Consider the following 14,555-nt stretch of genomic DNA (forward strand, 5'->3'; position numbering starts at 1 on the left):
TAAATGAGGCATCCAACAGCCTGACTGTAGAGTGTGACATCAATTGATTCACCTGCATCATGCATTGTAAGCTTCAGTCCCGGCTGGGCTTACAATCGTGCATGTTGAATCTGTCTAAGAGTTTCTGCACATACTTGGATTGAGACATAACGATGCCACTTTTCTCTCGAGTGAACTGGATCCCCAAATAAAAGTGTAGCAGCCCCAAATCTGACATGTCAAAAGTGGTCTGCAATTCAGCTTTAAAATCTGCAATATTATCCTCATTTGACCCTGTGAGCAGTAAGTCATCTACATAAAGAATGATGACTAAAATATCCCCCCCCATCCTTCTTGATGTAGAGGGTGCTTTCAGTTGGACTATTGTGCAGCCCCTTGCTGGTCAGAAAGGCATGAATTTTGGCATACCATGCACGTGGGGCTTGTTTCAGCCCATACAAAGCTTTATTCAGCTTGCATACTTGATGTGCATTTCTTGAAATTTCAAAGCCCAGAGGCTGTTTGACATAAACCTCTTCCAACAAATCTCCATTAAGGAAGGCTGTTTTAATGTCCAACTGATGAACATTCCATTCAAAATTTGCAGCCATGGCTATAACTGACGGGATGGTTGTCATTCTGGATGTAGGAGCAAAAGTCTCCTCATAGTCTATGCCCTTTTTCTGAGCATATCCTTTTGCAACCAGCCTTGCCTTGTACCGATCAATGGTCCCATCTGGCTTTCTTTTGACTTTGAAAACCCACCGTGTACCTATGGCATGTTTACTTAGTGGCAAATCAGCAACTTCCCATGTCTGATTTTTCTGAATGGACTGCAATTCATCGTGCATGGCATTCATCCAATGCACATTATCCTGTGCCTCTTCAAATGTCTCAGGCTCCTCCTCATCAAGAAGAGTACCTGCATAAGCTGATTCAACTGAAAGAGCTCCCCCCCCATGTCTTACTACACTCCGAGTTCTACCAGGTAATGGAGCATCAATTTTACTCTCCTTGAGAGTTTGTAACAGCCAATTTGGAACTGTTTTTGCTGCATGTATATCTGCAATTTCTTGCTGAACCACCTCTTCCATTGCTTGTGGAGGTGGTAAGATATCCTGTGGCTGAATCGGAGCATGTGGAGGTATCTGAAAATTTTGATTTGCATCAGATATATCAGCAGGGGAACCCAAGGCAATGGGTAGTAATCCCTCAAAGACATCATCGGAAGAAGTAGGCAAATCAAATTCAGCTTGAGTGTGAGCTGAATTTTCTGAAAATATAACATCTCTACTGACGATAATCTTGCGTGTGACATGATTGTAGAGACGGTAGCCCTTGCTCTCTGCACTGTACCCAACAAAAATGCATTTGATTGCCTTATCAGACAACTTATGCCGAAACTCAACGGGCACATGAGCATATGCAAGGCATCCAAAAACATGAAAATGATCCACAGAAGGCTTTCTCCCTTGCCAAACTTCATAGGGAGTCTTGATCTTCAAAGCTTTTGTGGGAGCCCGATTCAAAACATAATTGGCACACATAAGACCTTCAAGCCAAAATTTGTGAGGCAATCTTTTGCTTTTTAGCATGCATCTATCCATCTCCATAAGAGTACGATTTTTCCTCTCAGCTTTGCCATTTTGCTGAGGGGTTAGCCTCACTGTAAGCTGCCCTTGTCTTTCAAAAATGCATCAAAATCTGCAGACAAATACTCCCCTCCTCTATCTGTGCGTAATGTCTGTATCTTGAGTCCTCATTCATTTTCAACCATGGCTGCAAAGTGTTTGAAAACCATAAACACTTCTGATTTGCGTTTCAGCCCATAAACCCAAGTGTAGTTGGAGTGGTCATCTATAAAAGTGACAAAGTAAAGATGACCACCCAATGATGGAGTCCTCATGGGACCACAGACATCACTATGTATAAGCTGTAATTTTCGAACAGCTTTTACTGATCCATCCTTCTTGAAAGGAAATCTGTGCATTTTACCAAGAATGCACCCTTCACAGGCATGTGGAGGAGGTGTTTCAAGAGGAGGCAATGCATCAACCATAGCATGTTTTTGAAGTGTCATCAAGTTGCCATAATGCATGTGTCCATATCTAGCATGCCATAACTCCGCATTCTGCATAGCAGCAGTAGGAGTGGAAACTGCAAGAGCATGTGCTGGTCTTTTCTCATACATGTCAAGCTGAAAAAGATCACGTAACAAAGTGCCAGACAATCTCAAGGCATAGTCATTTTCTCTGTCATGGACTGCACACTTGTCATCTTCAAAAATGACTTGAAATCCAGCTCTGTTAAGAGTGGACACTGAAAGTAGATTTTTTGTGATACCAGGCATATACAAGACATCAGAAATTTTGAATGTTGAGCCATCAATGGCTGTAAGTTCAACTTCTCCTGTACCACGAACTGAATAGGAGGAGTTGTTGGCACATGTGACCTTTTTACCAACGGGAGGTGGATGCAGAGATGTGAAAAGACACTTCCTGGAAGTGATATGCTTTGAGGCACCGCTATCAAAATACCATGTATTTTGTGTCTCATTGACACTGAAAGCTGATGCATCCTTGGAAGAATCATAACTGCATGTCAGAAAAGAATAAGAGTCATCATTACAAGTGGCTGTAATATCCGGAGCAGCCAACTGAGAGTCTGAAATGCAAGACAAGAAGGCATAGTCGTGCTCCACAAAGTTGGCTGTAGCTTGCTCATTGTCAGATGCATGAGGAGCTGAATCTGAAACAGCCATACCGGAGCTGTTTTTCTTTTCTTTTGCAAGGCTCTTCTTGCATTCTCCAATGTAGTGACCTGGCTTTTTGTAGTAATGACATATACCCTTCTTCTTGGGCTTACCTGCATCACCCTTAGCCTTTTGAGAAGGTTGTCCTGAACCACTGGAAGGCTGATTTGCTGATGTCTTTGCTTGTCCCTTTACTTTAGGCTTGAATTTTGAAAGCATGGCATGTTCACCTGCTCGTGAAGCCATGTTTTTCCTGGTCTGCTCTTCCTGCAACAGAAGTCCTATCAACTCGTGAAAATTGAGAGGATTTGCACCCCCCCTCAACGACAAATTCAGCGAGGTATGAAAGCTGAGATAAGACTCAGGAAGAGAATTCAGAGTTGTGGTAATCATCTCTGAATCAGGAATGATCTCATCAATATTCAGCAATTGCTCTCGTAAATCCTGTAGCTTTGTGAGGTGCACTGACATGGAGTCACCCTCTTCCATATGTGTATGAGACAATTCTCTTTTAAAAAAAGACACCCTGGCATCATTCCGAGCTGCATACATGCTCTCCAAAATATCCCATGCTGCCTTTGATGTCTTACACGACCGGATGTGCGGAATAATGAATCTTTTCACTGAAAGAGAAATACACGACAAAGCTAAAGCATCATGTGAATCCCATCTCTTTTGCTCTGGAGTGGTAGGTATAACTGCGCCAATAACTTGTCCTGCAGCTGTACCCTGTGCACGACCTCTGCCTCCTCCTTGCTGGGGAGGGGTATTAGGTGCCACATTTGCTGGCCGGATCTCATCCCCATTTACATAGTCCCACAAATTACAGGAAATCAGAATGTTGCGTACCATAAAACTCCAGAGGGAGTAGTTGGTACCATCCAGCTTATCCTCTTGTGAGAGACCACTGAACTGGAAATCATTCTGATTTTGCTGGGCCATGTCTGAGAAAGAAAATACAGCAAATGCAAATCTGAATTCCCTTGCTGGGAATGGAGTGCAAAATTCCCAAAACAATACAGCCAAACACTGGCTGAAAATGCAACTGAAATCTCTGTAATGTCTCTGTCAGAAATCTGCCAGAGCATCCATTCTCTCCCAAAACCTGCCAAAAGTGCTTCAAAACACTTATAGAAGGGCAGTGTGAACTAAAACCTGCAAAATTGCTCTCCCAACACAGAAGCCCCAATTTGTGGCTTGAAATTGCAACCAGAAAGGGGCAAATGGTCTAAAAGCCCCAAATGTTGCACAAATTGCACTTTGCCTGCAAAAGCCCCAAATTTCACTGCAAAATTGCAATGTGATTGCAAAAGCCCCAAATTTTTGCAATTCTCTGCAACAAATACAAAAGCCCTAAATTTGACAAAATTCCCAATACACAAAATGTGTCCAAATCTGTCCACAAAATGGCCTGCAAAGCAAAAATCTGCCTCGAATTTGATTTACCAACCAATAGCTCCCTACAAAATGTACCTGTAGGAAGACCTTGAATGCACACGAAGGCTGGCGACACACTTTGTACAAAAATACGAAACTGTATGGAATGTACAACCTTGCTGTACGGACGAACAACAGGGATCTATGCTGCAGGCTATATGGCGCCGTACACTTGTACAGACGGAGTGCATGCACTGAACGTGCAGGTGTACGGAATGCGCTGTCAACGTACAGCTGTACGGATTGCAAACGTGTGAGCTATTTGTATGGTTGGAGCGTCGTACGGACGACGGGCTGTACGGCGATGTACGGAGTGCTTGAGGTCTGTGAACTTGTATGGACCTGGCAGCTTGTACGGACGACGACACTCTGCAGTACAGAGTACGGACTAGAGCAAGGTTGACGTGCAGTATGGACTGCTTACGGGAGCAGTATACGGGCGTCGCTTCAGATCCATACGTGTGTATTGCACTTATACGGAGTTTGCAGCTTGGGCTGCGTGTGCAGTTGTACGGAATGCAATGGGAGCTGCACGCTTGGGAGTTGTACAACGCATGAAGTACAGTCCGTACAGATTGTATGGAGAACTGTACGGACGACGGGCTTACGGAGAGGCAGCGAGCTGTTGAGCTTGGAGCAGGGAGATTGCGAGTAAGGAAGCATGGAGCAGGGTCAACCTACTCTGATACCAAATGTGAGTTGGAGAGTGAGAGCAAAGTGTGTGAGCAAGAGAGCAAGAGAGTCGGAGAGTGAGAGCTGAAAGCAATAGTTGCAATAGAAGAGTGTGCAACAATTGAAGAGTGGGATAGGTTTTGTCTAAGTGACAAAACCTTATCCTTCACTAACCGTAGTTAGTGAACTAACTGTGGTTAGGAGGAAAAACCTCTAAAATGAGGGAAAAGTGCCCCTAACCTACTTAACAATAATTCTAACAGAAACTCTGTCTAGTTTGGACTTGATGACACATATAATGTGAGGGCTAGAGTGTGTTGAAGCACTATCATTTTACCCTTACAGGAGGGTGGCCTCAATACCATCGATTTTTACATCAAGTGCAGAGCCTTAGGCAAAGTGTTAGAGGACTTTTTGTCAATGAGCCTTGGAATCATTTCTTTACGCAATAGATCTAGAGGTGCACTTCTTATAGAGCCTCGAATTGGTTGCTGAGCATGAGATGGATATTCACATTTTTTTTCCCTTCGTCCCTCCTCTTGGTAACAATCTTTAGAGCCTACTAGCGATAGCTCAAAGTAGCCCTCATACGGGTAAGAGGGCAAAAAGTCCATTCTATGGAACGATGCCTTTGTTGTATGACTTAGGATACCCATTGGGATACCTCGGATACATGAAGTGGTCTAGATAGGGGACCTGCCTCCATAGTGGACGCTCAGAAAGTCTTCAAGGATCAGCTCACATCAGAGCGTCACACTTTCACTGAAACGGGGTCGTGTGTGGTGCCAATGAGGATAAGCCCCTACTAGAGCTCAAGCAATCATTAATACAATGAGAACGTTTAGAGTCTTAGGCACTCCTATCATGAATATGGAGTGAGTTACAATTGTTCTAGTTGTAGAATGACAACAAAAGATGTAGCCCATGTAGCCAAACGTGGATATATCCATGGAACCCTTGTTAGATGCCAAAAACTCAGCCAAAATAGCGGGCGGAAATCTTTAATTCTTTCTATCTTAAAAGGTGCGTTGCCCTATCAGCTAGATTTAGATGCTCGTTTGGGAGAGACTAAAGTGAAATCGTTTAGACTTCACAAGCAGTTGTAGCTTGAATGAAGAGATTTTGGACTACTTTTTGATTAGCCTTCTCCTCTAGTGCTAGCCTTCGTCATGGTTGAGTCTGCCCTTTACCTCCGGAGTGCCGACAGAAACAAGTATGAAGACTTTGTATAAATGGATGCTCAAGTATGTGTGGGTGTGGATTTGTATGTGTAAGAACATATTTTTATACTATGGTATCACCCACTGTTGGGCGCTGATGACATCAGTGGGGATGTCATAGTAGCTAGTCCTTGCTATGCGTGATGGAGTTTCAATATTACGAGTGACTATCGTGAGATTGAAAGTGCACTATGTTGTGTTTTTAGAGGATGAGTCCTGGATTCATCTAGGTATAGGCTGAAATCAAATCCTCATTCTTTCTTCATCCTCCGACCACGAAGACACTAGCACAATCCCATCCCATGTTAGAAGAGTTAGGATCTTAAACCCACCATCAAAATCTAGTGTAAACAACTAAGAAATCTTCCTAGAAATTGTTTAGGTGCTTCAATCCATAACAAGGAATGAATTCATCACTCAAAAAGATGCCAAATGGTGTCAAATCCCAAGATTATTAATTTAACAGTGTCCAGAAAGTGTTTTGACATAAAAACCTAGGAATAGAAGTCTGTCCCTTTGAATCGAAAAACCTTAACCAGACGGAAGAACTTGCCAAATCGCAATACCAGACAGTACCTGGAAGTGATAAGAACACAGAAATAGGAGCCTGGATCTAAATTGCAATTGATCTGGGGCTGGCCGCAATTTGTCCAGGTGCTAGTTTTGTGAATTTCCTTACTAAAGGAAGTGCTAGATTGCCCACTGGCCGCAATTTGTCCAGGTGCTAGTTTTGTGAATTTCCCTACTAAAGGAAGTGCTAGATGCTTGGCCACTTGATGAATTCTCACTTTTCCTTTCTTGGGTGTCAAAAACAAAAACGAAATTGATTCGAGATGGTGTAAAAGATCAAAGTTTGGAATAAGGAACTGCAGGAGTAGAATTTGCAAGACCTGCAAAGAAGCTCCTAGATCACATCACAATTCGCACTGGAGTAGGATTTCAGCTTGCATGCAACGTCTTGTAGGTTTGCTTCTAGGTGGTGGTGAATTTCAATTGCAATTCTGTGTAGAGGTGTCCAAGCTAAGAAACTGGCTAGAATTCAAAGCAAGTTTGCTGTTTTAGGACACAACAGCTTCAAAAACGAGGGAATGGCCAAGATCACAACAACAAGCTTGTGAGAATGAGGCATGAAAAGCAACTGACGCTTCATATGGCTGATTCTAATACTACAATTGATCAAAAGCTGTAAAAAGCAGTTAAAGAACGAAGTTAGACTTACATGTTAAATGAATATACTTGTATATTCATTTAACCAAATATTCCTATCCTAAATAGTGGGAAATAGCTTTAGTAGTTTAATTAAATAGATTTTCAATCTTCCTTTAAATGTCTGTCCCATGACATCTACCCATGCACATAATTAATGCACAATTAAGGTCTAGAATATTCATTTTGTAGCCTAGGCTTGCTAAGGCCACAACTTGAGCTAGACTTATCAGAAATTGATCCAAATTGAGACCAATAGTTACGGTTGGTAGTGCACTATATAGTGTGTAGGTGAGTGATCACATGGAAAAATGAACGGCGGCCCAGAAGGTAATGTTTGAACTTCTAAGCGGCCGAAATCATGGTATTCTCTGGTTATATTAACTGCTCACCGCCCTTTGGGGATCCCAAAGGCCGGTCATAGTGGTTCCATTGTCGGGACATCACCAACTTTCTCAAGGGGGTGAGACCTGTGGTTGTTTTGGATGATCTGGGATCAGGGATATCACCAACTTTCTCAAGGAAGTGAGATCTTTGGTTGTTTTGGATGATGCTGGGATCAGGGATATCACATCTCTCTCAAGAGGCATGTGGTTGCTAAGAGAATTCAGCCAATAAAATTCAGCCAAGATGTTGTGCAGTGAAAGCACCATGAGGAACAGCTAGAGACAGAGGAACATGATGAGATCTTGATTCAAGAACAGTTATTGGCACACAGTGGTAGAGTTTCCTCGTTGCTATGCAGATGTGATGTTAATGGAGGAGGGTGAACTGGGAGATTCAACTCAGTTGATGCAACTCTACTTTTTAGTTTGAGCCAACTTCGGTTGGGGCTCATTCAGGCTCAGCAGAGCGTGCATCTGGGGCATTGCCTGATGCTCAAGAGGGGGGTAGCACCTCCACTCGCTCGGTTCAGATTGCTTGTGATATCTAGAGGTCGCTTGGTGACACTGTCGGTCTCACTCGAGGTACCGCTTGTTGACGACATATCTGCCGCGGGACCTCTAGATCAGTGTACTAGTCACTTTCAGACTATCCGTACATGGTATATGAGTTGGTTACCAGCAGCTCTATCAAATTATATATTGATGTTTATCTTGTATCTTGAATATAGGGGTACATGTAAGAAAATGACAGAGTCTGCCAAATCTGTTGAGATGGTTTTGTGGTTGGATATGGTTTGCTATCCATGGCTCTGCAAATCATGTACAACTGCAACACCAGTCTTGTCGTGCACGTGGCACATTCTTGTAATGGCAGTATATGCCACTCTTACATGATAGGTCATCGGAGGGAGCATCCCTAAACGCGAGAACGGATATAGCATATTGCGGATACTGCTATCATTGAGAAGCAGGATGGCCTACTTGCTAGAACAAAAACAGGAAGTGGTAAACTACGGTCTCTGCCACATAATTGTGATGGCACTTGATGCCAAACTAGTTGGTTCACTTTTGATGATATTCTTGTGAATATGTGTGGTTTGGATTGTGAACTTGTGTGATATGTTTCTGATTTGCCACGGATTGTGGATGGCTTCTTTCTTGCGTGGACTCTTTTAGGATAGATTTGGACAGTCTGCCATAAGACAAAGTGGGTAAATAATTGAAAGGAACATGTGTGAAAAGTATGCATGGGATGTTTGTCTGCATGCATCGAGTGTTTTTGTGTGTACTCATGATGTACCACTAGTTGTGGGTCCTGAGGGATGGCCATATGAAAGTGGGTAGTACATTCAGAGAAACATGTATTGGTCCTGCGGGATGCCATATGAAGGTACACATTGATTGTATGTCTGCATGCATTGAGTGTTTGTGTATGCTCTTGATGTACCTCATGCTTTGGGTCCTACGGGATGTGCATGAGAGGATAAATCATCTATGTGGGTCCTACGGGATGGCCATACGAAGCATCTTGTCTGTCTGAGTGTGTATGTCTGCTATTTGTGGAAGGATGTGTGGCTGTGTTTTTGAACTAACTGAGGCTTTGAGACTTTTGCTACAGGTTCTGACGGAACAAAGCAAAAAGTTTGGTGCAAATGGATACATTCGCAATGTTTCAAGAGGAGGGTCTGTCTCGGGGACGTGAATTTCTTTAAGCTGACTACCCTAGTCTCCAACTGATTAAAACATTTTAAAGGACACTTCAGTGCAATTAATTCCATGGGCCAAGGCAAGGGACTGAAGGTTAGAGAGGGGTAAAAATCCCTTTCGCTAAAAATAGCTCCAGGAACCATGTTTGGCTAGAAGGCTTGGAAAGCAAGCAGAAAAGTCGAATTTTGCTTTCAGGGCTGTTTTCAGGACCACAGAAGAACAGGGAGAGGCAAGTAATAGGCTGGGAAAGTCTCTAGGGCTATTCTATCACATCGGTTTGCTGCTTTTTGACTACCAGGGCAGTCTATGGGCTGTTGGTGGGCTGCCAGGGCTGCCAGAAGCTCAAAAACGAAATTCGTTTTTGCTGCATGCCTACTGTTCATGCCTTCCCAGAGGCCCAAATCTGATTTGAACTTCTTCCAGGAGCTTTCCAAGCTAAGTGCCTATGAAAATCACACTTTTTCGAGGTAGTTTGGAGCTTCCAAGCAACTCGATTTGCTTCCAGACTTGGTGATTCTCTTCCAGCAGGTTTTCCAGGGTTGCTTTCATTGATTTTCACCCGCTAGCATGCCAGAGATCTTGCCAGGGAATATCGTTTTTCCACGCTTGCTGATTTTCCCAGGGTTTCCCGAGCTTTCCAATCGGTTGATTGCTTTCCGGGAGTTTTCCTATTGCCTCAGAACCTTCAGATCCTTTTGCTTTGTGCAGCTAGCCTTTCCGTTTGCTAGGTGCAGCTAGGTGGGGTTGTTTTGCTGGCCTCTGTCTTGCTAGGACTCCCTTGATGGGTATTCAGAGCTACCAAGATAGATTGAATTGTTTTGCTGGCCTTTGTCTTGCTAGGTTAGAACCCTCAGCCAGATTCGGAAGAAGGGCTGCCATGGAATGTTGCACTGGACTGGGATGCCTTTTTTTGTGATTGCATAGCAGGATGGAAGTGCTTGTGATCTGATTATTCAGTTGGCTGTCTGTGGTGCTATTCTTGTATTTGCAAGCCTTTTGAATAAAATATAAAGAAATACCGAAAGGGGCCCTAAGTTTAGGGCCAATCTGGTGTCGGGTGCAGATAGGGGCAATCTAGCTCCTAATTTTGGTTTCTGTTATTTATTTGTTGGCTGTTATTATTGTCTTGTTGGCTGTAATAATTCTCTAAGCGGCTGAAATCATGGTATTCGCTGGTTATATTAACTGTTCACCGCCCTCTGGGGATCCCGAAGGCCGGTTACAGGTGAGGAGGTAAGGCAATGGTATTTGATAAAGCAGGCACATTGTTTGAGTTTTTCTGTCATCAGTTTTGCTGTTATGATTTTCAAATCGTAAGGAAATAGCATCAAGCCATTCTTGCAAGATGGTCCTGGTAGTAGAGGTTTGTAACATTTAGATTTATGAAAGGCACTTAATCATTTGGTTTTTGGCGCATTTGACACATGTTTTTGGTTGTGATACTGGTACTTTAATCCTTGTTTTATACATATGATCTTGCATTTTGTTCTTTCTGCATATGAGCTTGCATTTTCTTCTTTCTGCAAGTATCTCGTTAAAAATCAAACATTTTGTGTTTTGCAGGAGAAAGCTGTGCAAAATGTAATTAACTTCATGGAAGAGTACTCTCTTACACAGGAAGATTTTGACTCTATCCTTGATCTCTCAAAATTTCAGGTGATCTGAACTATTTAGGAAGCCTTTCAGGAGGTTTATTAAAACAAAACAAATACATAAAATTTTCATTTTTGGTTTAAGTAGTTCTGACTTTATGAAGTCCTTATCTTTCACGTATGCACAGGGACAACTTGATTTGATGGAGGGCGTTCGACCTGCCACTAAACAGCTTTGACCAAAGGCATACAAACAAAGGGAACATGAGCGACGAGTGAAATCTTCTGATCTGCTCCCTGTGTTTAGTCCATCTGGTCAAAAGAAGGCCCCAAGGAAGCGTGCTGTGCCTGAGCTTTTGCCTGTAGAGTCACATGGGGATGAGGATCAGGAGGAAGAGAAATTGGATGGTAATGTTTGGTTGACATGCATCTTTTAAGCGGCAAGTAATGTAGAAAAAATTGCAGATGTCTTTGGTGTCTAGAAAGAAATTTATGATGTTACATTCACAACTTTTATATGCTATTTCCAATTGTGTACTATTAAGACTCACTAGTAGTGTCATTGGCTGTAGGTTCAGAGGACGAAGAAGATGACAACAATGTCGATAAACTAGGTGAACTTGATCGTTACCGAGATGCTTGCAGATTGGTTTATCAACCAGTTGCAAAGTTGAGCTTACGTGTGACTTGAATGCACAGCTGATTGTCTATATGCTTATGTGGACATGAATAAGACAACCAGAACAAAATGAATGCCTTTTATCGTTGTCTTGATGAAATTGTCATAAAAGATATCTGGTCTTGATACGATGTATATATTTGCTGAGGGCTACTTATTTGCTTTTGCTTGGCTTGCAAATTGCAGCTGCACTCATGGAGGCAAATGGAAATATCCATTTGAGCTTAGGTGAGGACAGCTCAAAAGCAGGTTGGTATGGGCTGTCCCTTCTAAGTGTCTATGGTCTATTAGTATCTGTGTACAAGTTGTGTTTGTGTGTGGGGTGTTCGGGTTTTTTGAAGTCATTAAAGGTTTTCATCCTTCAAATGTAATATCCTGAAGCAGAAGTGGATAACAGGAATATCAATGAAGGGGAATCTGAAATACCCACAATAGGACACTTTCATACTTATATTGACATTAGGACAGCTGGCATTGTGAGCTGAAAGGCAACACAAGGAGAGATTTTTAAGATATTAACACCAAGCTCTGAAACAAAATGAGCCATCTGCAAGCCATGAACGAAACCTCTTTAGTGAATTAAAAGCAGCAGCAGATGCTATCCAAGATTTTCATGCTGACAAATTGCGTTATAGGCGGACAAACTAGTGAACACAATATGTAGATGATACTCGTCATTTTGAGCAGTATCAACACAGATTGCATTGATCTTTAAACAACAATTCGAATGTTGCTATGGGTCCTCAACAATGATTCCCGAGCTACGTTGCATGAAAAGTTTCCAACCTTATAATTTTGGAAGGAACGGTATTCAAAACTAGAAACAGCAAAGTAGGCTACTAATAGATTTTAATTATTTAGACACTAGTAACTGAAGGACAAAAATTTTGCATTCAAAACGTATCTCATGCATAACAGATTATAATTCTCATTGCAATATTTAAAATATATATACAACACGTCGTCTAATAGGAGTTGGGATGCGTGGTTGTCAACATAGAATCTTTATCGACATTGAATAAAACAGATCGTGCCAGATACTGTTCTATTGCAGGACTACAAATGGCCACTAATGTAATGATGGTCACAATTGTCTGTCAGTACACAAAATGGCAGGCTCCTATGTTTTTTCAAGTTTCTGATTTGAGTTTCCAGACTTGGGTAGGAGTTTCCTGCATCTTAGCTTCCAAGTATTGATTATGGATGTGGTACAGGAATCTTGCTCCTATCTTTGAGGTTCATGCTTGCCCCCTGATATACTTTGTTCTTGGATGACAAGATTGATCAATCGTTCTGCTCATTAGTTTTAATGCTCTCAGCAGCCATAGCAATAATTGCCTTGCAAACAAGGGATTTACATCAAGGAACCATCCAACTTATGTTCTGGCTAGCACATCCTCACCTGCAGTCTTAATCTTTTACTCCTTGGTTGGGTTGGTTGTTCTATGAAGGTCACAAGAGTTTGTGGAACGATGACTACGGGAAAGTCAGTACAGGCATGATAAAATACAGTATCACATGAAACTATAGATTAGTACCTATGACATGGAGCAATGGCGAAACCAACTTGTTACTGTCTTCTGGATTGCTTTTCAAGCGGTTGATTGCAAGAATGGATACAGTCAATTGATTGAGGACTAGTCAAATAATATCCGACAGTTTGCATTTTTATGTGGTCTTGCAGGTGGCAGCAAGCAAAGAGGAAGGAAGGCAACCTCGGCAGACAAATACAGGAAAAAAACCTGCACTTAAGGAAACGAGTAGCGCTTCTAAGCCTGGCAAGGGTAGAAGAGAAGAATAAAAGATCCATTTGTACTGTGTAGAAGAGAAGAATAAAAGATCCATTTGTCCTGCATCCCTGTAGACCTAGTTTCTTATGCTGTCTACTCCTCAAATCCGTTCATCCAAGATAATGTGTGCTTTATCTGTGCTCCTTAAGGAGCTAGACAAGAGTCGCTGTATAATGTGCATTTCTGTAAATGGGCAGAAGAATTGTGTTATGCTTTGAGAGCATTATTTTTTGTATTGACGCCCCTACTGGCTTTCTGAAGTGGATGTCAAAGATGGGTTCTGTGGGGACTATATTGGCCTTCAATGGCTGAAATCTACGACGACTGCTGTAAATGTGGCATTATGAGACTAAAAACTATTGAGACACTAGCCTTCGATTCCCTTTGCTTATATAAAGGAATGTTTATAAGTATTGGATGGACATGAGCCTATGTATACAAAGAGGAAAACAAATTGCGATACCCAAAAGCAAGTAGTAGAGTACAAGTACCTTCTACTCCTCACACAAGAGTATTAGCATTGTATTGACTGGCGTGATACTATGCCTATTTGTTGTAGAATGGGGACAAACTTTTATAGGTGGATAGTGCAATCTCTTTTTCATGCTTCTGTTTTTGAGGCAAAATGCTAGCTGAAGCTGTGCAAATTAACAAACCGATGTAAAGAGGTGATCCTTATGTGAAATAATCCACAAAATAAAAAAAGCACGATCCAAAAACTAAAAAGGATAGAGATGCTATTGTGTACGCCTTTAAAAAAATTTCAATTATCATTCAATCTATTTGGTTGGTCTTATGGATAATCATAAGCTTTAACTCTTGGATAATGTCTTGTCATAGGCTTGGTCGTACATATCTTAGCTTTGACGGGAATAATAGTACAAATTTTATGTGCACATGACCCAAGGAATCATGGACACAGAAGAGTCTAAGTGTAATACATTTGAGAGTCTTCGTTTATATCAAAAACTAGGACATAAATTAGATAGTAAGGAAAACGCATATTCATTGGGTAGAGGTTGTACGGCCTTGAATCTTGCAAGATGATTGTGAGTAGGGCTTTAGGGAAAGTCATTGTTGTCACTTTGTTTGATGTGATCCTTAGAGGGACTAGAAAGAGGATTTGCAATTGCAT

At 41.9% G+C, this 14,555-nt stretch overlaps 1 protein-coding gene across 1 annotated transcript; it reads left to right on the forward strand.

Annotated features, from left to right (window-relative positions):
* The first annotated feature begins 10,521 nt into the window (after positions 1 to 10,521).
* LOC147899332 (uncharacterized) lies at positions 10,522 to 14,072 on the forward strand. The gene is made up of 6 exons (XM_087377702.1): positions 10,522 to 10,584; positions 10,923 to 11,015; positions 11,197 to 11,359; positions 11,524 to 11,565; positions 11,817 to 11,879; positions 13,315 to 14,072. Exons 1-6 carry the CDS (start codon positions 10,522 to 10,524, stop codon positions 13,380 to 13,382), a joined length of 492 nt encoding a protein of 163 aa, XP_087233828.1. The 3' UTR covers positions 13,383 to 14,072.
* Positions 14,073 to 14,555: the final 483 nt, after the last annotated feature.

This window comes from Dipteris shenzhenensis, chromosome 8 (assembly GCF_047967505.1).
Source record: "Dipteris shenzhenensis isolate YYH24624 ecotype China chromosome 8, Dip_SZ_1.0, whole genome shotgun sequence".
Lineage (NCBI taxonomy): Eukaryota > Viridiplantae > Streptophyta > Polypodiopsida > Gleicheniales > Dipteridaceae > Dipteris > Dipteris shenzhenensis.

What these genes read in the sequence shown, in the direction of transcription:
- LOC147899332 (XM_087377702.1), top strand. Translation starts at nt 10,522, where the DNA reads ATGGTATTCGCTGGTTATATTAACTGTTCACCGCCCTCTGGGGATCCC. An exon ending in CAACAATGTCGATAAACTAG is followed by an intron (nt 11,566 to 11,816) that starts GTGAACTTGATC and finishes TGCAAATTGCAG; the next exon opens with CTGCACTCATGGAGGCAAAT. An exon ending in TGAGGACAGCTCAAAAGCAG is followed by an intron (nt 11,880 to 13,314) that starts GTTGGTATGGGC and finishes GTGGTCTTGCAG; the next exon opens with GTGGCAGCAAGCAAAGAGGA.